At 42.4% G+C, this 23,930-nt stretch overlaps 1 protein-coding gene across 6 annotated transcripts in view; it reads right to left on the bottom strand.

Annotated features, from left to right (window-relative positions):
• Positions 1-23,686, bottom strand: part of LOC141094701 (opsin-5-like) — a 37,460-nt gene extending 13,774 nt beyond the window's left edge. Inside the window, exons 1-5 of one of the 6 annotated variants that reach the window (XM_073580592.1) lie at positions 23,596-23,686; positions 23,092-23,147; positions 22,779-23,000; positions 1,746-1,833; positions 466-628 (exon numbers count right to left, since the gene is read on the bottom strand). In XM_073580592.1, the coding sequence (XP_073436693.1) occupies positions 466-628; positions 1,746-1,833; positions 22,779-22,805 (278 nt within the window). In that variant the 5' untranslated portion in view covers positions 22,806-23,000; positions 23,092-23,147; positions 23,596-23,686. Of the gene's footprint in view, positions 1-465; positions 629-1,745; positions 1,834-3,503; positions 3,682-7,607; positions 7,631-7,936; positions 8,112-8,361; positions 8,449-22,778; positions 23,001-23,091; positions 23,148-23,595 lie in introns of those variants that run through there. The other 5 variants (XM_073580593.1, XM_073580591.1, XM_073580594.1 and 2 more) reach the window with 5 other exon arrangements.
• Between the last annotated feature and the right edge of the window lie 244 nt (positions 23,687-23,930).

Below are 23,930 nucleotides of genomic sequence, written 5' to 3'. Positions count from 1 at the left end.
CTCAGACCGGAGTGTGCGGCTGCATAGAAATATATGTAGCCGCACGCTCCGGTCCCAGTGCCGGGGGCAGTGTCAGGTTTTCATGCGAGAGACTCACACAAGTCTCTCTCGGAAGTGAGTATGAGCCCTAACGTATATATCTCTGCTTGTTGTCAATGTAAATAAATACTTGTTTACATGCAGAGCCAAAAACCCCTGTTTTGACTTGATCCTGCTCTGTCTACCTAGCCTGGTACAGTGTTCAGAGCTCTGCAGCTGTGTGAGCATTGCACTGCATGGGACGCTGGGGCTGTATACAAAAAACGTTTCTACTTACTAAGATCATGCAAAAGGTGAGGAATCCATTCACTTAAAGGCCTGGTAATTATTAAAGAGATGAGCCCCTTATTACCATTCTTGTTTTTTTTCTTCTCCAATATGTGGTTGCTGCAGCCATGGCCTGATCCTCTGCCCACCTCTACTTACCTGTGAGCGAACAACGATGGGATGGCCAGAGGGAAGAGGGTGACTGTCATTCCTAAATCGCTGATCGCCAGGTTCACAATGAAGAATTCGGCAGGCTTCAGTATTGAGCGTTTCCGATAAGCCACCAGCAACAGCATGGAGTTCCCAGAGAGGGAGAAGAGTCCTAAGAGGAGAAAATGCAGAAGAATCAGCCATCACTGTGATCATAAAATCAAAAAGACGTGTCTGTAGCAGTGCAGCCCAAAAAGCTTTATTCTCCACTCACCTCCAAAGCTGCTCTCCAGTTAGCATCCAGGAATGCATGACCACCGGTCCAAGGTCTGCAAAGACGTAGAACTAAACTGTTGTCTTTAGCAAGGGGCAACCATCAGAATTGTGAAGGCAGTTTTGGGTGTGAATGACAGATTCCTTTGGTGTAACTGAAATCTGTGCAGAAATCAGGGGATTTGTGCCAAGTTGTTGATTGCTGTGGGGTCCGACTGTTGGGATTCGCATTGATCGGCTGAGCGGGAGGGAGAACCCATTATCCCTGCACGACTATGAGACCAACCACCGCTCCACTCACTCCTTATGGGGCTGTTGAGTGCTGTCCTCGGCTTTTTCCAGAAGCTCCGTAGGGAATGAATGGAGCGCCGGTCTGGCATCTAGCCTGTCGAGCCCTTTTGCAACGGAGTTAAAAATTCCTCGATCTGCTGATCAGCACCGATCCTACCGCTTGGATACTAACCTATACTTTGGATAGGTGATGACTTGTTTGCACCAAGCAATAATTGTGACCTCCCAGCTGTGACCAGAAATGACCATTTATATCCTGCCAATTATTGGTATTGTGCCGTTATTAGGGTATATTCACACACACACACACACACACACACACAATTTGTGGTAGTTTTTATATAAGTTTACATTTGTGTCCAAAAAAAATCATCCTAAAGCCTCATTCACTTGTGTCTGATTTGCCATTGATTTCAGCACAGACAGGTGTAGGGGATCAAAGACTTTCTACTGAGGCTGTATGCTGCTCCGCGCATGTCCAGGCTTATGATTCCGGATCAGCGCGAAACTTACAAGTGTTTTGAGCTATTGATTAGTTTTTCCGGACCCGGATTTTCATGGGTCGTTTAATGCCCTATCACATGTAAGAACACCCCAAAAAGTGTGTAGGTACCCATTATCCCTACTAAATTGCCGATCCATGTTTTGGGGTGATTGCACATGGGGTGTATATACACTTAATTTTCCGGCATTGTGGATGAGATTTTACGCAGAAAATACTTTACCGAACAACGAGTACACAGCTCCCAGGATGACGTCGCTGGTTTTTGATACCGAGGAATGAAATTCTGATGCGACGGATCCATTTCCCATCTGTAGGAAAACGAGAGTCAGATAGAATTGGTAACAACTGAGGCCGAAGCTTATAAATCCGGAGGGGCTGAACCCCCATTATATCAGAACAGTCAGTTGGGTGTTTAAGAACACTTTTTTATTGTCTGCTTAGCCATGAATGGCTGATAACAGAGGGCAAAAGATTCCCCGCTCATCATTGATCCTCTGAAGCCTGGTGTAGGTGTCCCAGCTTCAGAGAGGTGCACTGCGCATGATCGGAAGTGCAGAAGTGTACGAATACAGCAACACCACATTTATATTTTTTTATGTTTTGACGCTTTTACACAATAAAAACTATTTTATATAAAAAATAATTATTTTTGCATCACTTTATTCTGAGAGCTATAACTTTTTACATTTTGCTGCTGAAGAATATGGGGTCAAAGTGAGTCACCAAACTGTGGTGCGACGGCTAAGAGCAGTGGGGTTGAATACACGAGTTCCAGTCAAGAAGCCTTTCATCTCTGCAAAGAACCGGAAGGTCTGACTTGAGTTTGCCAAAGAACACAGCCAATGAAAAGAGTCAGATTGGTCTAAGGTGTTGTGGTCGGATGAATCCAAGTTCAATCTGTTTGGTAGTGATGACAAGCACTGTATATACCACCCAATTGGAAAACATAATGATGCAAGGTATCAAACACCTACAGTGAAACATGGTAGTGGAAATGTCATGGTTTGGGGCTGCTTTTCTGCATCTGACATTGGACCTCTGCATAGAATTGATGGAAATATGAATGCTACCATTTACAAGGATATACTGGAGAATATAATGCTGCCACATGGTAAAACCACAGTAGGCAAGGGCTGGAAATTCCAGCAAGACAATGATCCTAAGCACACATCCAATTTAGCAAAAAACTGGTTAGCAAAGAAAAATTTTCATCTGTTGCAGTTGCCAAGCCTATCACCTGATTTACACCCTTTGGAGCACCTTTGGGGTGAAGTTAGGGCGATGAGTTGGGGCCCGTACCCATAGCAATAAAGATGAAAGGTTTACAGACTTGTAAATGGAATGGAGCAAGATCCCTCCGGATGTCTTGATTACTCTAGTGCAGGGTTCCCCAACTCCAGTCCTCAAGGCCCACCAACAGATCACGTTTTCAGGATTTCCTTAGTATTGCTCAGGTGATAATTGCTTCACTTGGGCAATACAAAGGAAATCCTGAAAACATGATCTGTTGGTGGGCCTTGAGGACTGGAGTTGGGAAACCCTGCTCTAGTGGCTTCAATGCCCCAGTGGTGTGGTGCAGTAATTATAGCAAGAGATTATGCTACAAAATTCTAAGTTATGGCATTGTAACCAATTAATTACTCTCTATGGTGTGATCAATAAATAGTATATGCAAAACTTTTTGGCCGTCAGTTTTCTTTCCATATATGACTATACTTTTATTCTAAAGAATTTTGGTTAAAATTAAGATCTTGCATGATGACAACTTCAGGCACTTTCAGTTCATCACCAAGAAAATGGCATCACAACAACCATACAGAAGTAATCACTCTTTAAAAAAAAACAAAAAAAAACTTTTGGTTGCCACTGAACGTCCAAGGTCGGGAAGTACTTCCCAACCTGGACGTACGGATACGTCTAAGGTCGTGAAGGGGTTAATATCTTACAGTCATCATATTTTATAGCACTGTACACTTACAATTGCTCATTTTGCCCTTCTTCCCAGTTAATTCTTCTGTTTTTCTTTAGGTCTATGACATCACATGACTAAAAACTGATAATCTGAATCCATCAAAGTTCTACGTAGAAACAGGAGGTCAATTTTCCCAGCCTGAGTCATTAGTCACTGCAAAAGTTCTTGGCAGGGGAGGAGGGAGCTGCTGAGTCAGGAACTGAAGACGGGAGTGATTTATAAGGACAAGAGACTCCTGTTTCTATATAGAGTAGAAAAAAGAAGAATTACTGGGTAGAAAGGCAAAATGAGCAATTGTAAGTACATATTGCTGTATAATATGATGATTTAAATTGCTTGAGTCGGTTAAACAGCAGGAAAATAAATTAAAGTTTGCAATTGACTTGCTTTTTCTATTGCAATGACAGCTTTTATCGTTCATAATGTACAGCTGGTTTCCATAGAGCTCTGCCTCCAGAACCTGATTGAGAGTGCACAGATGCTACTTTCCAGGCGAGTGGTTAACTGCTAACATACAAGCCACCTCTCTCAAGCCCATTGATTTCTATACCGTAGTTAGGTGCTCACATCCTTCCCCTGAGATCTCAGCTCCTGACAAGCTGCTTTTAAAAATCTTGCAAAATCTCCAGCCCTCACCATTGCCTCTTATAGAAGGTTTCCTAATCATGACTCGCACTGGGCCATATGCTTGTTCAAATGCCTATCTCTTTGTCTTTGTGCAAATATAGTGATAAGTGTAGACTCAGAAAACCCCCCACTAATATCCTATTAGCTAAATATGTTACAGCATAACGTGCTGTGCTTTATACTTCTACTAGCTGAAGAGGCCGGCGCTGCCCGGGCATAGTAACGAACTATGGTTAGTTCTAACATATTATAATGATTATATCTATATATAAAGCTGAGTGTATAGCCCCGCCCACTCCGCATAGCCACATTTACTATAATATCCCACATCATCCCGTCAGCTAGAGCCACCGGACTACTACCCCTAATATCCCACATCATCCCGTCAGAGCTACCGGACTACTACCCCTAATATCCCACATCATCTCGTTAGCCAGAGCCACCGGACAAATACCACTAATATCCCACATCAGCCCGTCACAGTTGTCGGACTACTACCTCTAATATCCCACATCATCCCGTCAGCCAGAGCCGCCGGATTACTACCCCTAATATCCCACATCATCCCATCAGCCAGAGCCACCGGAATACTCACCCTAATATCTCACATCATCTCATTCTGTCAGCCAGAGCCACCGGACTACTACCCCTAATATCCCACATCATCCTGTTAGCCAGAACTACCAGACTACTACCCCTAATATCCCACATCATCCCATCAGCCAGAGCCACCGGACTTCTACCCCTAATATCCCACATCATCCCGTCAGCCAGAGCTACCGGACTACTACTCCTAATATCCCACATAATCCTGTCAGCCAGAGCCACCGGACTACTACGCCTAATATCCCACATCATCCTGTTAGCCAGAACTACCAGACTACAACCCCTAATATCCCACATCATCCCATCAGAGCCACCGGACTTCTACCCCTAATATCCCACATCATCCCGTCAGCCAGAGCTACCGGACTACTACTCCTAATATCCCACATAATCCTGTCAGCCAGAGCCACCGGACTACTCCCCCTAATATCACACATCATCCCATCAGAGCCACAGGACTTCTACCACTAATACTCCACATCATCCCGTCATAGCCGCCGAACTACTACCTCTAATATCCCACATCATCCCATCAGCCAGAGCCACCGGATTACTACCACTAATATCTCACATCATCTCCTTCCGTCAGCCAGAGCCACCGGACAACTACACCTAATATTACACATCATCCCGGCAGCCTGGGGTCAGAACCAGAGCGCTGAGTAGAACGGTCCTAACTTCCATACCGAGGATCCCTTTAAGAGAGGCCTGGCGTCAGAACCAGAGCACTGACTGGATTTGCCCTGACTTCCTTACCAATGATCCCTCTAATAGAAGCCTGGGGTGAGAATCAGAGCGCTGAGGGATTTACCCTAACTTCCATACCGGAGATCCCTTTAAGAGAGGCCTGGGGTCAGTGCCACAGCGCAGAGTGGATTTGCCCTCATTTCCATACCAGAAATCCCTTTAAGAGGGGCCTTGGGTCAGAACCAGAGTGCTGAGTGGATTTGCCCTAACTTCCATAGCGGGGATCCCTTTAAGAGAGCCTGGGGTCAGAACCAGAAAGCAGAGTGGATTTGCCCTGACTTGCATACCAATGATCCCTTTAATAGAACCCTGGGGTCAGAATCAGAGCTCTGAGGGATTTGCCCAAACTTCCATACAGAAGACCCTTTAAGAGAGCCTGGGGTCAGTACCAGAGCATTTGAAGGCAATTGCCCTGACTTCCATACCGGGGATCCCTTTAAGAGAGGCCGGGGGTCAAAAACCAAAGCGCTGGATGGATTTGCTCTGACTTCCATACCAATGATCCCTTTAAGAGGGAAGATGTGCCTACGGGATGGAGGATGTGTGATGGGTATATGGGCACGGGAGGGGGGATTCATTTCTGTCATGTGCTCTCTGCTCCTTTCTGAGGGCAGACAATGGCTGGGAGGTTATATTCCCAGGGATGCTAGATTTCTCCCACCATGTCAGTGACTGCTGAGGTGCTGTCAAGTGGGAAAACTTGTTCATAGCAACCAATCACAGCTCAGCTTCTTTTAACCAGCTTTGGTGAAATGAGAGATGCTTATTGATTGGTTGCAAGGAAAACTGTTGCTCACAGCAACCAATCACAGCTCAGCTTCTTTTGAACAGCTCTGGTGAAATGAAAGATGCTTCCTGATTGGTTGGTGATACACACACACACTTTCAGTTTTATATATAGCGATTAAGGCCGGGGTCACACTTGCAACTGCAATGCGAGAAACTCGCATCAATACCTGGCACTGCTGCCGGCACTCGGGACTGGAGTGTGCGGCTGCATGTATTTCTATGCAGCTGAACGCTTCGGTCCTGAGTGCCGGGTATTGATGCGTGAGTTTCTCGCATTGCAGTTGCAAGTGTGACCGCGGCCTAATACTACAGCTCTACTACTCACCAGAGCTCAGTCAAGGGGGAGAGCCCGTAACCAAGAAGTGAAAGAGACTGGAGAACTCTGCGCTGCTCACGATATAACTTGAGATTAACTCTTTAAGGCATCCCATTATTGTATTTGACTTGGCAGCAGCATCCTGGCACTGGTCTCTAAAGTTGAGTTTGCTGTACAGTCATACACCCAAGTATTTTTCAGTGACCATTTTACCCAATATTTTACAATTCAGTACATAATTCTACATTTAGTTTTCTAGAGCCAAGTCAGTGGATGGTCTAACATTTATCTACATAAACTTAAAGTTTCACTTCGTTTTGACCAAAATCACCAGCTTATAAATCCCTCTGTAATATTAAATTATCCTCCTCTGTGCTGATTAACTTGTAGAGCTTCTACATATATTGCCCTCTACAAGGTCATTACTAAATACATTAAAAAGAAAAGATCCCAATACTGACCCCTGTGGTAGTAAAATGAAGAAATGTATGCACAGGGTTGTCACTATGGAGGCTGCTGCCTTCATGGCTGATTACATTAGACAATCATCAGTTCTCCATGCTAATATTATTGACTATAAATACACTTGTGGAGTTCTTGAATTTTAGCCATCTTATAAATGGCATGTATGTTATTTCTATGGAAGGAGATCAGTGGCTGCCACTCACCTGTTGCTTATCTATCTATGGAAAATGGGATCTGGATTTATAACTTCCAACTTGTCCCATTCACAAGATATAGTATCGCAGTCCAGAGATGAGATTAGAGGGCATATTACAGGCAAGAAATAAAATACTTCTCATGTCGCATCTATGACCCGTGCGTCGCAGCATTAAAACCGTGAATTATATTCAGCCAGACATTGTGACAATGTGATGGAAAGCCAAATGAGCAGAGTGCAGTGTGATGTAACCTCAATATGTCAGGAGTTGTCTCACTAAACTACAGGAGGCAAAATACAGCTCCGACTATAGAGCGAGCGCTGCCACATCCTACCAGTCCCAACAATGAGTTAATCCTCATACCCAGCTGGATTATTCCTCCTAGTAAAGCCAGTTGTCAGCCTGCTTTTCTAAAAGATCAGTGACCCTCAGATTAGCTATTAACCCCTTCACTGGGGTTGTCAACCCACTTTCCTAGTCTCTGAATGATACATTGACCCAGAAACACAGAGGAGGTGTAATCTCATAATTAGGCTGAAAAACTACTAGGGCCAGATTTGGAGACCATGCACAGTAGTGATGCCCTGGTACTAGGAATGATGGGTGTTGTAGAAGTGATGCCATCCATACAGGGGTCTCTGATCTCAGCTCTCATGTGCTGGGAATGTTATAGAAAGAAAAAACCCACAAACCTGCAACCTTAGAAGATATTCCATCCATATATTACAATATAAAACTGGGAAGAAGCAAACATTGATCCTGGATCCATACGGATAAATCATTGACACATGGAGAAGCTGATCCCAACAGGCTGTGAGTCCGTCCCTAAATTCCCAGACTGGCCATAAAATGACTTTATCCAGTGTCCTTGACAAAAAGAATAATTAAAAATGCTGCATCCTTGATATTTGTGAATGTGAAGGATCTTGTACAGATTATCTGGATTGTATATGTTTATATCGATATTCTGGAATGTAGACATGGAGTGCATATAATTTTTGTTATTTATTATATAGGTCATTTTGTAAAAAATATTAATTGTAATAATAAAGATAGAGCAACTACATTTCATCAAGTTTACAATTCTGACCACTGTCACTTTAAAAAAAACTCATACCACAAGATATGGCCTTCCCAAAACCTTGTCTGATGAACAAATGCAGGGTGCGGCCGGCCTCCACTAATAAAGGCAAGGGGCAGCACAGGTGCAATCCACTGATAAAACAACCACCCCACACCTACCAGACCATGGAGGGCTTGGCTGCCTAGCAGAAAAAATGCACATAGCTAAGGCTTGCACTGGACGCCAGTCACACAGGCAGGTGTGATGCAAAGTGTCTGGCTTGCAACCTATTAATGACGCCCATAGTATTATCAGGCGGGCTGCGCCAGCACTATAGTATGCAACACACAGTGACAGACGCCCCAGACCAAGCCAACAGAAAGAGACTGTCACTTTAAGGCCGGAGTCACACTAGTGAGAAAAACGGACTAGTGCTAGGCAATAAAAAATCGCCTAGCACTCGTCCCAATGTTAATCTATGGGGCAGCTCCCATCATACGATTTTTTCTCACCTATTTAACCCCTTCCTGACATCAGACGTACTATCCCGTCCTTGGGACCCGGGCCCCTATGCCCATGGACGGGATAGTACGTCTACGGCGATCAGCGGCGCCCACGTGGTGAGCGCCGCTGATCGCGGCCGGGTGTTAGCTGATTATCACAGCTGACACCCGGCACAATGTGTCAGGGGCGGTCACGGACCGCCCCCGACACGTTAACCCCTTGCACACCGCGATCAAACACGATTGCGGTGTACCGGGGGTTAAAGGGAAGCATCGGCAGGGAGGGGGCTCCCTCCGTGCTTCCCTGAGCCCCCCATGGCAGCGCAATGTGCAGCGCTGCTGCGGGGGGCTCCTTTCCTGCAGGCCCCCGAATCCAAGATGGTGACGGGGGCCTGCAGGAAGCTGGCTTCCTCAGTGCCTGCAAAGCGCAGGCATGAGGAATCCTTCTGCATTGCCTGTGACAGATCGCTGATCTGTCACAGTGATCTGTGATGTGACAGATCAGCGATCTGTCACAGGACAGTGATGTCCCACCTGGGACTATTTAAAAAAATCGCCAAATAAATTAGAAAGAAAAAAAAAATATTCCCCCAAATAAATCCTTTTTTTGGAAATAAAAAAAAACAAAACAATAAAAGTACACATATTAGGTATCGCCGCGTCCGTAACGACCTGCCCTATAAAACTATCCCATTAGTTAACCCCTTTAGCGAACCCCTTAAAAAATAAAAAACTAAGAAAAAAAAATAATGATTTATTATCATACCGCCAAACAAAAAGTGTAATAACGCGCGATCAAAAAGACGCATATAAATATCCATGGTACCACTGAAAACGTCATCTTGTCCCGCAAAAAACGAGCCGCCATACAGCGTCATCAGCGAAAAAATAAAAAAGTTATAGCTCGCAGAATAAAGCGATGCAAAAATAATTATTTTTTATATAAAATAGTTTTCATTGCATAAAACCGACAAAACATAAAAAAACGACCTAAATGAGGTATTGCTGTAACCGTACTGACCCGAAGAATAAAAGGGCTTTATCAATTTTACCGCACGCGGAACGGTGTAAGCGCACCCCCCCAAAAGAAATTCATGAAACGCTGGCTTTTGTTCATTCTGCGTCCCAAAAATCGGAATAAAAAGCGATAAAAAAAATCACGTGCCCGAAAATGGTACCAATAAAAACGTCAACTCGTCCCGCAAAAAATAAGACCTCACATGACTCGGTGGGTCAAAATACGGAAAAATTATAGCTCTCAATATGTGGTGATGCAAAAACTATTTTTACAATAAAAAGAGTCTTTTAGCGTGCGACTGCTGCCAAACATAAAAACCGCCATAAATAGTAAATCAAACCCCCCGTTATCACCCCCTTAGTTAGGGAAAAATAATAAAATAAAAAAAATGTATTTATTTCCATTTTTCCATTAGGGTTAGGGTTAGGGCTAGGGTTAGGGTTAGGGTTAGGGCTAGGGTTAGGGCTGAGATTAGGGTTAGGGGTGTGTTGGGGTTCGGGTTGGAGTTAGAATTCGGGGTTTCCACTGTTTGGGCACATCAGGGGCTCTCCAAATGCAACATGGCGTCTGATCTCAATTCCAGCCAATTCTGAGTTGAAAAAGTCAAATGGTGCTCCTTCCCTTCCAAGCTCTGCCATGCGCCCAACAGTGTTTTACCTCCCACATGTAGGGTATCAGCCTACTCAGGTCAAATTGAAAAACAATTTTTGGGGTCCAATTTCTCCTGTTACCCTTAGGAAAATAAAAAATTGGGGGCAAAAATATCATTTTTGTGGAAAAAAATGATTTTTTTATTTTCACGTCCGAGCGTTATAAACTTCTGTGAAGCACTTGGGGGTTCAAAGTGCTCACCACACATCTAGATAAGTTCCGTGGGGGGTCTAGTGTCCAAAATGGGGTCACTTGTGGGGAGTTTCAATAGTTTAGGTACATCAGGGGCTCTCCAAACGCACATGACACCCGCAGACCATTCCATCAAAGTCTGCATTCCAAAACGTCACTGCTTCCCTTCCGAGCCCCGACGTGTGTCCACACAGTAGTTTTCTCCCACATATGGGGTGTCAGCGTACTCATGACAAATTGGACAACAACTTTTGGGGTCCAATTTCTCCTGTTACCCTTGGGAAAATGAAAAAATTGGGGACTAATTGATCTTGTTTGTGGAAAAAATACGATTTTTTTATTTTCATGCCCTGGCATTATAAACTTCTGTGAAGCCTTTGGGGGTTCAAAGTGCTCACCTCACATCTAGATAAGTTCCTTGTGGGGTCTAGTTTTCAAAATGGGGTCATTTGTGGGGGGTTTCCACTGTTTAGGTACATTAGGGGCTCTCCAAAGGCAACATGACACCCGCAGACCATTCCATCAAAGTCTGCATTCCAAAACGTCACTACTTCCCTTCCGAGCCCCGACGTGTGCCCATACAGTAGTTTTCTCCCACATATGGGGTATCAGCATACTCAGGACAAATTGGACAACAACTTTTGGGGTCCAATTTCTCCTGGTACCCTTGGGAAAATAAAAAAATGGTGACTAAAAGATCATGTTTGTGGAAAAAATATGAATTTTTTATTTTCACGCCCGGGCGTTATAAACTTCTGTGAAGCACTGGGGGGTTCAAAGTGCTCACCACACATCTAGATAAGTTCCCTGGGGAGGTCTAGTTTACAAAATGGTGTCATTTGTGGGGGGTTTCCACTGTTTAGGTACATCAGGGGTTTTCCAATCGCGACATGGTGTCCGATCTCAATTCCAGCCAAAACCGTCAAATGGCGCTGCTTCCCTTCCGAGCTCTGCTATGCACCCAAATAGTGGTTTACCCCCACATGTGGGGTATCAGCGTACTCAGGACAAATTGCACAATAACTTTTAGTGTCCTGTTACCCTTGGAAAAATAAGAATTGAGGGTGAAAAGATCATTTTTGTGGAAAAAATATGATTTTTTAATTGTACCGCTGTACGTTATAAACTTCTGTGAAGCCCTTGTGGGTTCAAAGTTCTCACCACATATCTAGATAAGTTCCTTGGGGGGGTCTAGTTTCCAAAATGGGGTCACTTGTAGGGGGTTTCCACTGTTTAGGTACATCAGGGACTCTCCAAACGTGACATGGTGTCCGATCTGAATTCCAGCCAATTTTGCATTGAAAAAGTCAAACGGAGCTCCTTCCATTCTGAGCTCTGCCATGCGCTGAAACAGTCGTTCCCCCCCCCACATATCAGGTATCAGCGTACTCAGGACAAATTGCACAATAACTTGCAGTCCAATTTCTCCTGTTACCCTTGGTAAAATAAAAAAAATTGAACCTGAAGTATTTTTTTTGTGAAAAAAAGTTAGATGTTCATTTTTTTTTAAATATTCAAAAAAATTCCTGTGACGCACCTAAAGGGTTAATAAACTTCTTGAATGTGGTTTTGAGCACCTTAAGGGGTGCAGTTTTTAGAATGGTGTCACTTTTGGGTATTTTCTATCATATAGACCCCTCAAAGTGGCTTCAAATGTGATGTGGTCCTAAAAATAAAATGGTGTTGTAAAAATGAGAAATCGCTGGTCAACTTTTAACCCTTATAACTTCCTAACAAAAAAAAATTTTGGTTCCAAAATTGTGCTGATGTTAAGTAAACATGTGGGAAATGTTAGTTATCAAGTTTTTTGTGTGCCGTATCTCTGTGATTTAAGGGCATAAAAATTCAAAGTTGGAAAATTGCTAAATTTTCAAAATTTTCGCCAAATTTCCGTTTTTCTCACAAATAAACGCAAGTTATTTGAATGAAATTTTACCACTAACATGAAGTACAATATGTCACGAGAAAACAGTGTCAGAATCACCGGGATCCATGGAAGCGTTCCAGAGTTATGACCTCATAAAGGTACAGTGGTCAGAATTGTAAAAATTGGCCCGGTCATGAACGTGCAAACCACCCTTGGGGGTGAAGGGGTTAAAACGGGTTGAGAAAATCGCAGCATGCTGCGATTGTCAGCGATTATCAGCCACGGCTCGCCAATGCAAGTCTATGGGTGCGAGAAAAAAAACTGATTACACACGGACCAGACGTGTGACTTGCGAGAAATACGCACCGGTGTCCTTTAACAAAAGCCAGCAATTCATTTTGCGGTACAGTAAAATCACACTGACAGGTTTAATAAAGAATCGAAAGAATAGATCTAGACACATAGAATACATATATATATATATATATATATATATATATATACACATATATATATATATATATATATATATATATATATATAGCTCAATGTGTGTGTGTATGTCTGGGATTGGCATCCGCACCGTCGCAGCTACAGCCACAAAATATTGCACAGTCACACGTCTGGACCCAGAGAGCGTCATAGGCTATGTTGTGGGCGAAATTTTAACCACACGCGTTCCAATTCACCAAACAATTTTGCCTATTATTCTTATAATTTCTATGGTGTTATCATCCTTCCGTAAAGCTGAAAATAACACAATTTATTACCGTGCCAACACAGACCACCCTCTGACACAGATTGCAGGCGGAGCCCAGTATCACACAGGAGAGGATTAGATACACGGCTCAGCAGTCAGTATCACACAGGCTAGGATTAGATACACAGCTCAGCAGTCAGTATCACACAGGAGAGGATTAGATACACAGCTCAGCAGTCAGTAATCACACATGATAGGATTAGATACACAGCTCAGCAGACAGTATCACACAGAATAGTATTAGATACACGGCTCAGCAGTCAGTATCACACAGGATAGGATTAGATATACAGCTCAGCTGTCAGTATCAAACAGGATAGGAATAGATACACGGCTCAGCAGACAGTATCACACAGGATAGGATTAGATACATGGCTCAGCAGAAAGTATCACACAGGAGAGGATTAGATACACAGCTCAGCACACAGTATCACACAGAATAGTATTAGATACATGGCTCAGCAGACAGTATTACACAGGATAGGGTTAGATACACGGCTCAGCAGACGGTATCACACAGGATAGGATTAGATACACTGCTCAGCAGTCAGTATCACACAGAATAGGATTAGATACACGGCTTAGCAGTCAGTATCACACAGGATAGTATTAGATACACAGCTCAGCAGTATCACACAGGAGAGGATTAGACACACGGCTCAGCAGTCAGTATCACACAGGATAGGAATAGATACACAGCTCAGCAGACAGTATCACACAGGATAGGATTAGATACACAGCTCAGCACACAGTATCACACAGAATAGTATTAGATACACGGCTCAGCAGTCAGTATCACACAGAATAGGATTAGATACAAGGCTGAGAAGTCAGTATCACACAGAATAGGATTAGATACAAGGCTGAGAAGTCAGTATCACACAGAATAGTATTAGATACACGGTTCAGCAGTCAGTATCTCACAGGATAGGATTGGATACACGGCTGAGCAGTCAGTAACACACGATAGAATTAGATACACAGCTCAGCAGAAAGTATCACAGAGGAGAGGATTAGGTACACAGCTCAGCAGACATTATCACACAGGATAGGGTTAGATACACATGTTTATCAAAAGGCTCTTGAATGAGTTGAAAATAATATACTATCAATACTTGGGTAATCGTTTAGTTAATTTGTGTTGCAAATCTGTAGTGTTGAATATATGATGTGAAATGTTTTTATGTGCAATATAATCATTGTAATTTGTTATAACTAACCACAGTTGGTTACTATGCCCAGGCAGCGCTGGGCTCTTCAGCTAGTATATATATATATATATATATATATATATATATACACACATATACATACACACACACGTCATTGAGACACACGTATATATATTTATTTATATTTCATAGAGTTCTACATTGCATAATAGCCGCTAAATCAATTGCTGGCTTTCGTAAAATCGTTACAAAACCTGACATTATTAACCCTAGAATAGTAGAGCGTTAAAAAAGACACACACATTAATTAAAAATTCTTTTAATGAAATAATCACACAACATTTTTGACCAAATTTATTATTCTGCTAATCCAACAGAATCCCTTGTTGTCCTGAAAAAAAAACAATATCCATAGCTCTCCGCTGTTCAGTCAGGTCCCCCGCTGCAATCCATCATAAGGGGTTAATTAGTTTACAACAGGGACCAGTGCTAATGCTACCGGCTCCGCTGTAAACCACTGCAGAATGAATGAATTGATATTTGTGCCGGCGCCCCGGCTGACCGGAGATGAACTAATAAGCGTGGAATAGTTTCTGAACTTTTTCCCACGCTCCTGAGTTCACCTCAGGTCAGCCAGGGACTCCGCGCAACCTCAGTGACTACCGCTGATGTCACTGAGGCTGCGCGGAGTCCCCGGCTGACCGAAGGTGAACTGACAGTGTTGGAATAAGTTCAGAAACTATTCCATGCTTATTAGTTCATCCCGGGTTCATTCATTCTGCAGTGGTTTACAGCGGGGCTGGTAGTATTAGCACTGGTATGGCGGAGCGGTATGGATATTGTTTTTTTTTTTTTACAGGACAACAAGGGATTCTGTTGGATTAGCAGAATAATAATGTTCAAAAACTTTGTGTGATTATTTCATTAAAAGAATTTTTTATTAGTGTGTGTGTGTGTGTGTGTGTGTGTGTGTGTGTGTGTGTCTTTTTTAACCCTTTACTACTATACTACTACTAGAGACACCTCTCCATTATTAACCCGGCTTAATATCACCTTTCAATAGCAAGGTGACATTAACCCATTATTATTAACCCATGAGCCACCGCTAAAGGCAATGAAAATAGAGAGGCTAAGTGCCAGAAAAGGGGCATCTGGGGTGGCTGGGGGCAGATTTTTTTAGCGCGGGGGGGGGGGCAAAGACAATGGTCCCTCTCTAGGCTATTCTAATCTGCCGTCACTCACTGGCTTTCCCTCTCTGGCAGAGAAATTACCGTGGGAGCCCAAGCAATTTTTTTCAGCGAATTTACCAGTTAATTTAACACTTACATGTCCAAAATTTTACACACATACCCTAATCTAATTATTAGTCAAAGACATATATAAAACTAAATGAAAAATGAAATGGTTTACTGTATGTAAACCATGTGTCATTTCATGTCAGGTTTTGTATTGATTTTACAGAAGCCGGCAATTAATTGATTTAGCGGCTATTCTGCTATATAGAACTCTATGAAATATATATATGTGTCTCAATGACATGTATATATGTATATATATATATATATATATATATATATATATATATGTATTCTATGTGTCTATATCTATTCTTTTGCTTGTGTTTTAACCGGTCATAGGGCTCCATTATATGTCCATTTTGCAAGCCGGCGAGAAAATCTCGCCATACGGATGACATACGGATGTCACACGGATGCTTAAATGCAAGAAAATCGCATCCTGGCATGACAATCGGATGACATACGGATCAATGTTCATGAAATATTTGTGTGATTTTCGTCCGTGAAAAACGGACCGATTTTCTATACGTTGTGTGTGACTCCAGCCTATGTGGTTATAACTCTGGAACACTTCAACAGATCCCGGTGATTCTGAGACTGTTTTCTCGTGACATATTGTACTTCTTGATAGTGGTAAAATTTATTCTAAATGACTTGTGTTTATGTGTGGAAAAAAAACTGAAATTTGGCAAAAAAGGTGGAAAATTTTGCAATTTTCAAACTTTTAATTTTTATGCCCTTAAACCACAGAGATATGTCACACAAAATAGTTAATAAGTAACATTCCCACATGTCTACTTTACATCAGCACAATTTTTTTAAATATAATGTTTTTTTTGTTAGGAAGTTATAAAAGTTGAAAGCTGACCAGCGATTTCTCATTTTTCCAACAAAATTTACATTACCACTTTTTTAGGAACCACCTCACATTTGATGTGACTTTGAGGGGACTGTATCACAGAAAGTGACTCCATACTAAAAGCTGCTACCCTCAAGGTGCTCAAAACCACATTCAAGAAGTTTATTAACCCTTCAGGTGCTTCACAGGAATTAATGGAATATGGAAGGAAAAAATGAACAATTAAATTTTTTTCACAAAAATGTTATTTTAGACCCATTGTTATGGAGGACTGCGAGATAGCTGAGTGCGGAAAGGCGATTCATGAGACTGCTATTTAATGTGTATGGACGGCATTAGCAATAGCTGATAACAAAAGACTGGTATCACTTTTCAGACTAGGATACGCTGACCGCACTGTCCATTGATGGGAAGACAGAAAACTCTGCCCCATCCCATAATCATATTAGTCACATACTGTATTTCCAGGAGTGGGAACATTTAGATTGATATATTTGCCTGATATCAGTTGCTAAAAAAATTGAAGCCAGGTTTCTTTTTTTTTTTCACATCACGCTCTTTATTAAACAAAGGAAATATGAATAATATTGCAATTTTCACACTGGCCACTGGGGCCTTCTTTAGACTTGCACTTCATGTCCTTTCAGATACAGTTTTCAGCGGCTTCTTATCATCAGAGGCACGATTACACTGACAAAGACACCTCTATACACATCTGATAACACAACATCCAGAAATCACAATAAGCGATGTCACAGCTGACCCTGCTCCCCCTATATTCACAATTACCTTTGTACACGCTCATTAGATGCTTCAATACAAAAGATAGGGTCAGGATCTTTTGGTAGAATCCCTGTTTTCTCTGCGGTAGATGTAGCAGTTCTCGGAATGCTGCGCTATGTATAATCGCACACCACCAATTAGAAGCTTCCCATGTACATTTCAGCCAGCAGCTATTCAGTGGTGGGGGCAGGGTTACGCAGATGAGCTGCACATGACACCTAGTCCTGTAGTGATATTCTACTGATGATAAAACACTAAATGTATTGAAACTACAGCAAGCTGCTGCACAAGTCACACATCCCTAGAATCAGGCTCTCTGCCCCTACATAATGCTGCTCTCAGATTAAATAGCATACACTTGCTGACATATTCTCTTAATATAGATTATGCTATGTATGTTAAATGCATTTTTTTTAAATAACATAACATATTTGATTTGATTAATAGCATACAGTGGGTACGGAAAGTATTCAGACCCCTTTAAGTTTTTCACTCTTTGTTCCATTGCAGCCATTTGGTAAATTCAAAAAAGTTCATTTTTTTCTCATTAATGTACACTCTGCACCCTATCTTGACTGATAAAAACCCAGAAATGTAGAAATTTTTGCAAATTTAATAAGAAAGAAAAACTGAAATATCACATGGTCATAAGTATTCAGACCCTTTGCTCAGTATGGAGTAGAAGCACCCTTTTGAGCTAGTACAGCCATGAGTCTTTTTAGGAATGATGCAAATTTTTCACACCTGGACTTGGGTATCCTCTGCCATTCTTCCTTGCAGATCCTCTCCAGTTCCGTCAGGATGGATGGTGAACGTTGGTGGACAGTCATTTTCAGGTCCCTCCAGAGATGCTCAATTGGGTTCAAGTCAGGGCTCTGGCTGGGCCAGTCAAGAGTGGTCACAGAGTTATTCTGAAGCCACTCCTTTGTTCTTTTAGCTGTGTGCTTAGGGTCATTGTCTTGTTGGAAGGTGAACTTTCGGCCAAGTCTGAGGTCCAGAGCACTCTGGAAGAGGTTTTCATCCAGGATATCTCTGTACTTGGCCGCATTCATGTTTCCTTCAATGGCAAACAGTCGTACTGTACCTGCAGCTGAAAAACACCCCCATAGCATGATGCTGCCACCACCATGTTTCACTGTTGGGATTTTATTGGGCAGGTGATTATCAGTGCCTGGGTTTCTCCACACATACCACTTAGAATTATCACCAAAAAGGTCTATATTAATCTCTTCAGACCAGAGAATCTTATTTCTCATAGTGTGGGAGTCCTTCATGTGTTTTTTAGCAAATTCTATGCCTGGCTTTTATACATCTGGCACTGAGGAGAGGCTTCCATCGGGCCACTCTGTCATAAAGGCCCAACTGGAGGAGGGCTGCAGTTGACTTTGTGGAACTTTCTCCCATCTCCCTACTGCATCTGTGAAGCTCAGCCACAGTGATCTTTGGGTTCTTCTTTACCTCTCACACCAAGGCTCTTCTCCCACGATTGCTCAGTATGGCTGGACAGCCAGGTGTAGGAAGACTTCTGGTGGTCCCAAACTTCTTCCATTTAAGGATTATGGAGGCCACTGTGCTCTTAGGAACTTTGAATACTGCAGAAATTCTTTTGTAACCTTAGCTAGATCTGTGCCTTACCACAATTCTGTCTCTGAGCTTCTTGGCCAGTTTCTTTGACCTCATGATTCTCATTTGGTCTGACATGCACTGTGAGCTGTGAGGTCTTATATAGACAGGTGCGTGCCTTTGCAAATCAAGTCCTCTCAGTTTAATTAAACAAAGCTGGACTCCAATGAAGGAGTAGAACCATCTCAAGGAGGATCACAAGGAAATGGACAGCATGTGACTTAAATATAAGTGTCTGAGCAAAGGGTCTGAATACTTATGATCATGTGATATTTCAGTTTTTCTCTTTTAATCAATTTGCAAAAATTTCTACATTTCTGTCTTTTTTCAATCAAGATGGGGTACAGAGTGCACATTAATGAGGAAAAAAATGAACTTTTTTAATTTACCAAATGGCTGCAATGAAACAAAAAGTGAAAAATTTAAAGGGGTCTAAATACTTTCCATACCCACTGTATTTTCTGACAACTTCCCTTCAAAGAGGACTTTTCACAAATTTTTTGCAAGTTGAACTGGATACACCATGTAATTGTGGCTGCAGAGTGAAATAAAAAGTTTTTTAATTTTGCCTCTCTGTTGCGGAGATTAGCAATCAAATATATGGCATTTAAGGAATAACTCTAGTTAAATGCAAGTGGGTATCATCAGGTATTTTTCACTCGGGGGGGGGGGGGGGGGGGGTACTTCCGCCTCCTGTATGACAGTGACCAACCATAAGCCGGCAGCAACACAGACGTCCAGAAGGACCTGTGATCACATGACCTAAGTCCAAAATATCAGGCTTGTTAAAATTGACTCTTCTTTCCCACAACAGTTGCTGTCGGGGGGGGGGGGGGATCTAGTCAGGACACCACACTATACACATTGGGTCGGCCTACTTATATGGGCAGGATCAGCCAGCATTCATCTACTACACTGGCACCAGTGGAGCTTGCAATCAACCACAGAGATTTCATGCCCCGACAGCAGGCGGCACTTCACATGTAGCCCGCACAGTGCCTACATATGGAGAAAAGCAAGGCTCTTGCTCTAAGCAGTTAGTGCAGGAGGCATCACAGGGCTAACACTAAACAACCTCTGCTATTAAAAATATTAACCCTTTCTAGTCCAGTTCCCAATGAAACTAGAACAGTACAAGTCTCTGCTCTCACATTATAGCAGAGGTCATTTCCATTTTCACCTTCGGCTCACCAATGGTTGTAGATTATTTCTGATGACTTATTGATCCACTTTTCAATGTCAATCAATAAAAAAATATATAAAAATGACCCCAGGTCAGGATGTGACATCTAAAAATACTAAAAATACAGCAGAGGAAACAGAAGAAAGACTCCCGTCTCTAATATACCTCATCTATCAGAATCACTGTCTTTATAAGTGAGAGCAATCCCGTGAACCGCAGACCACCTGCTCCATACAACCTTCCAAAAAGACAGTCTACAGGTGCCCAAGAGAAAGCACACAGAGTGGGAGGGAAGGTAAGGTTTTTATTTTTTTTAAATCAGTGACCATACTATTATGAATGCCTATGGGCTGTGCATTATACTTTATGGGTGACTATGGGCTGTGCATTATACTTTATGGGTGACTATGGGCTGTGCATTATACTTTATGGGTGACTAGGGGCTGTGCATTATACTTTATGGGTGACTAGGGGCTGTGCATTATACTTTATGGGTGACTAGGGGCTGTGCATTATACTTTATGGGTGACTAGGGGCTGTGCATTATACTTTATGGGTGACTATGGGCTGTGCATTATACTTTATGGGTGACTATGGGCTGTGCATTATACTTTATGGGTGACTAGGGGCTGTGCATTATACTTTATGGGTGACTAGGGGCTGTGCATTATACTTTATGGGTGATTATGGGCTGTGCATTATACTTTATGGGTGACTATGGGCTGTGCATTATACTTTATGGGTGACTAGGGGCTGTGCATTATACTTTATGGGTGATTATGGGCTGTGCATTATACTTTATGGGTGACTATGGGCTGTGCATTATACTTTATGGGTGACTATGGGCTGTGCATTATACTTTATGGGTGATTATGGGCTGTGCATTATACTTTATGGGTGACTATGGGCTGTGCATTATACTTTATGGGTGACTATAGGCTGTGCATTATACTTTATGGGTGACTATGGGCTGTGCATTATACTTTATGGGTGACTATAGGCTGTGCATTATACTTTATGGGTGACTATGGACTGTGCATTATACTTTATGGGTGACTATGGGCTGTGCATTATACTTTATGGGTGACTATAGGCTGTGCATTATACTTTATGGGTGACTATGGGCTGTGCATTATACTTTATGGGTGACTATGGGCTGTGCATTATACTTTATGGGTGACTATGGGCTGCGCAATAAACTTTATGGGTGACTTAGCTGTGCATTGTACTTTATGGGTGACTATGGGCTGTGCATTATACTTTATGGGTGACTATGGGCTGTGCATTATACTTTATGGGTGACTATGGGCTGTGCATTATACTTTATGGGTGACTATGGGCTGTGCATTATACTTTATGGGTGACTATGGGCTGTGCATTATACTTTATGGGTGTCTATGGGCTGTGCATTATACTTTATGGGTGACTATGGACTGTGCATTATACTTTATGGGTGACTATGGACTGTGCATTATACTTTATGGGTGACTATGGACTGTGCATTATACTTTATGGGTGACTATGGGCTGTGCATTATACTTTATGGGTGACTATGGGCTGTGCATTATACTTTATGGGTGTCTATGGGCTGTGCATTATACTTTATGGGTGACAATGGACTGTGCATTATACTTTATGGGTGACTATGGACTGTGCATTATACTTTATGGGTGACTATGGGCTGTCCATTATATTTTAATGAGGACTATGGTCTGTGCATTATACTTTAAGGATGACTATGGGTGTGTCTTATACTTTATGGATAACTATGGGTATGCATTATACTTTATGGATGACTATGGGTGTGCATTATACTTTATGGATGACTATGGGTGTGCATTAAACTTTATGGATTATATATTGTATATATTATATGGAGAACTATGGGATGCATTCTACTATATTCTACTATAAGGAGGACTATGGGGGGTGCATTATACTTTTTCTATGGAGCCCCATCACTCATGTACGTCCCTGGTGAGCATAATGGTTTATTTTCTTCTATACATTAAAGAACAGCGGTAGATTGGGGGGCATATATATACGAAGATGGGAGATATATACACCAGGACGGGGCCAGAATAAAGGACATATAGCAGAATAGGAGATATATATGCCAGGATGAGGGACATATATACCAGGAAGGAAGACACATATGTGGGATCCTGGGTTCAAATCCCACCAAGGACAACATCTGCAAGGAGTTTGTATGTTCTCCCAGTGTTTGTGTGGGCTTCTTCTAGGTACTTCGGTTTCCTCACATTCCAAAGACATACTGATAGGGATTCTAGATTGTGAGCCCCATCGGGGACAGTGCCAATAATGTCTGTAAAGCGCTGTGGAATTAACGGCACTATATAAATGAGTAAAATAAATAAATGCGTATGTGTATATTATATATTTTATTCAGGATGGGGGGAGTCTAGTTCAAATTTTGCACTGGGGCCCATCAGACTCTAGTTACACCACTGCAGGTGACTGGAGGATTCTTCACCTGCCGCCAGAGAGCACAGGGGAGTGAATACAAACAATCACTTTAAAATACAAGTATCTGAGATTTACCTTCTTGAATGGAGGCTCCGGGTTCATGGGGACTGTGGAAGTTTAATCCTCCATGGTGGAAGTTGAGCAGTACGCGGTCTCAGTAACTGCTGAGGTAGATGAGCAGATTGGTGGATTTTCTGGTCTCCATTGGAAGGGTTCCGGCAGGATCACAAGTGCAGAATGTGCTTCATCCAGCAGCCTCCAGCTCGGTGCTCCTCTGCGAGAGAAGTGGCAATCACCCTGTGCACAGCAGATTGATTTTTACAAGGATGTCGCTGTCGGCTGCTCATCCAGAAGAAAGTACCGGTGTGACAAGGGAGGGGACACTCACCAGCTGCTGCAGAACTTCTTGTTCCTCAACCCACCGCTGATCAGAGTTGGAATAATCTACGAGTAAATGTGAGAAAATGCTACATCAACCTCAAAAGGATAAAAATAAATGCCATGAGATTTCACAGCTTTGGTAGAAGCACTGACTCGTTGTGATCTGCTCCTATGCTTTATCTCTTGCTGCAGAAACATTATACAGTTATGCATATGGTAGAACATCAGCTCCCAGAAGAGAGCTATACACAATTCTGAGACTATCTGATAATCCAGCACCTATCAGGCACTGTATATATCACACGCACAGGCAGTTCTGGATTTACATTTTACCTCAAAGCTGAAAAAAGGCAACCACAATAAGAGACCAAAAAGCTGCAATTCATCCAAGTGACTTCATGACATCATGTGGTGACATCACTCCTCTCCAGTGATGACATCACTGCTGGTCACAATCTTAGTAATTAATGTACAGAAGGGATGTAACCGATATATTAAAGGGTGTACTTACTTCTATCCTCTGCCTCCTGTGTCAGATTCTGGCCGCTCTGCCTGATTTTCTCATCATTTTTGGAAGGGGACAAAACATCCCAGCAGGAGGTCCGTGGTTCGCTGCAATTCACAACAGCAACAAAAGAGGTTTCCATTAAGCAGAATCCAACCGTACTGATTGCAAAACTAGAACATTACGGTTTACCCATCATAGCTGAAAATCTCAGCAGTACGTCTCATTGATGAAGGTCCGGGTACAACTACATCCAATCTAGACAATCCTCTGTGAGCGAAAACAGACTGATACATTGTAACAAACCATCAGAACAGGAGAGATTGGTGCTGCTGTGTTTG

This window comes from Dendrobates tinctorius, unplaced genomic scaffold (genome assembly GCF_039654945.1).
Source record: "Dendrobates tinctorius isolate UK_male_01 unplaced genomic scaffold, ASM3965494v1 ptg000065l, whole genome shotgun sequence".
NCBI classification, from domain to species: Eukaryota; Metazoa; Chordata; class Amphibia; order Anura; family Dendrobatidae; genus Dendrobates; species Dendrobates tinctorius.
Note: the sequence above shows the minus strand (reverse complement) of the source record. Positions and strands in the feature narration are given on the sequence as shown.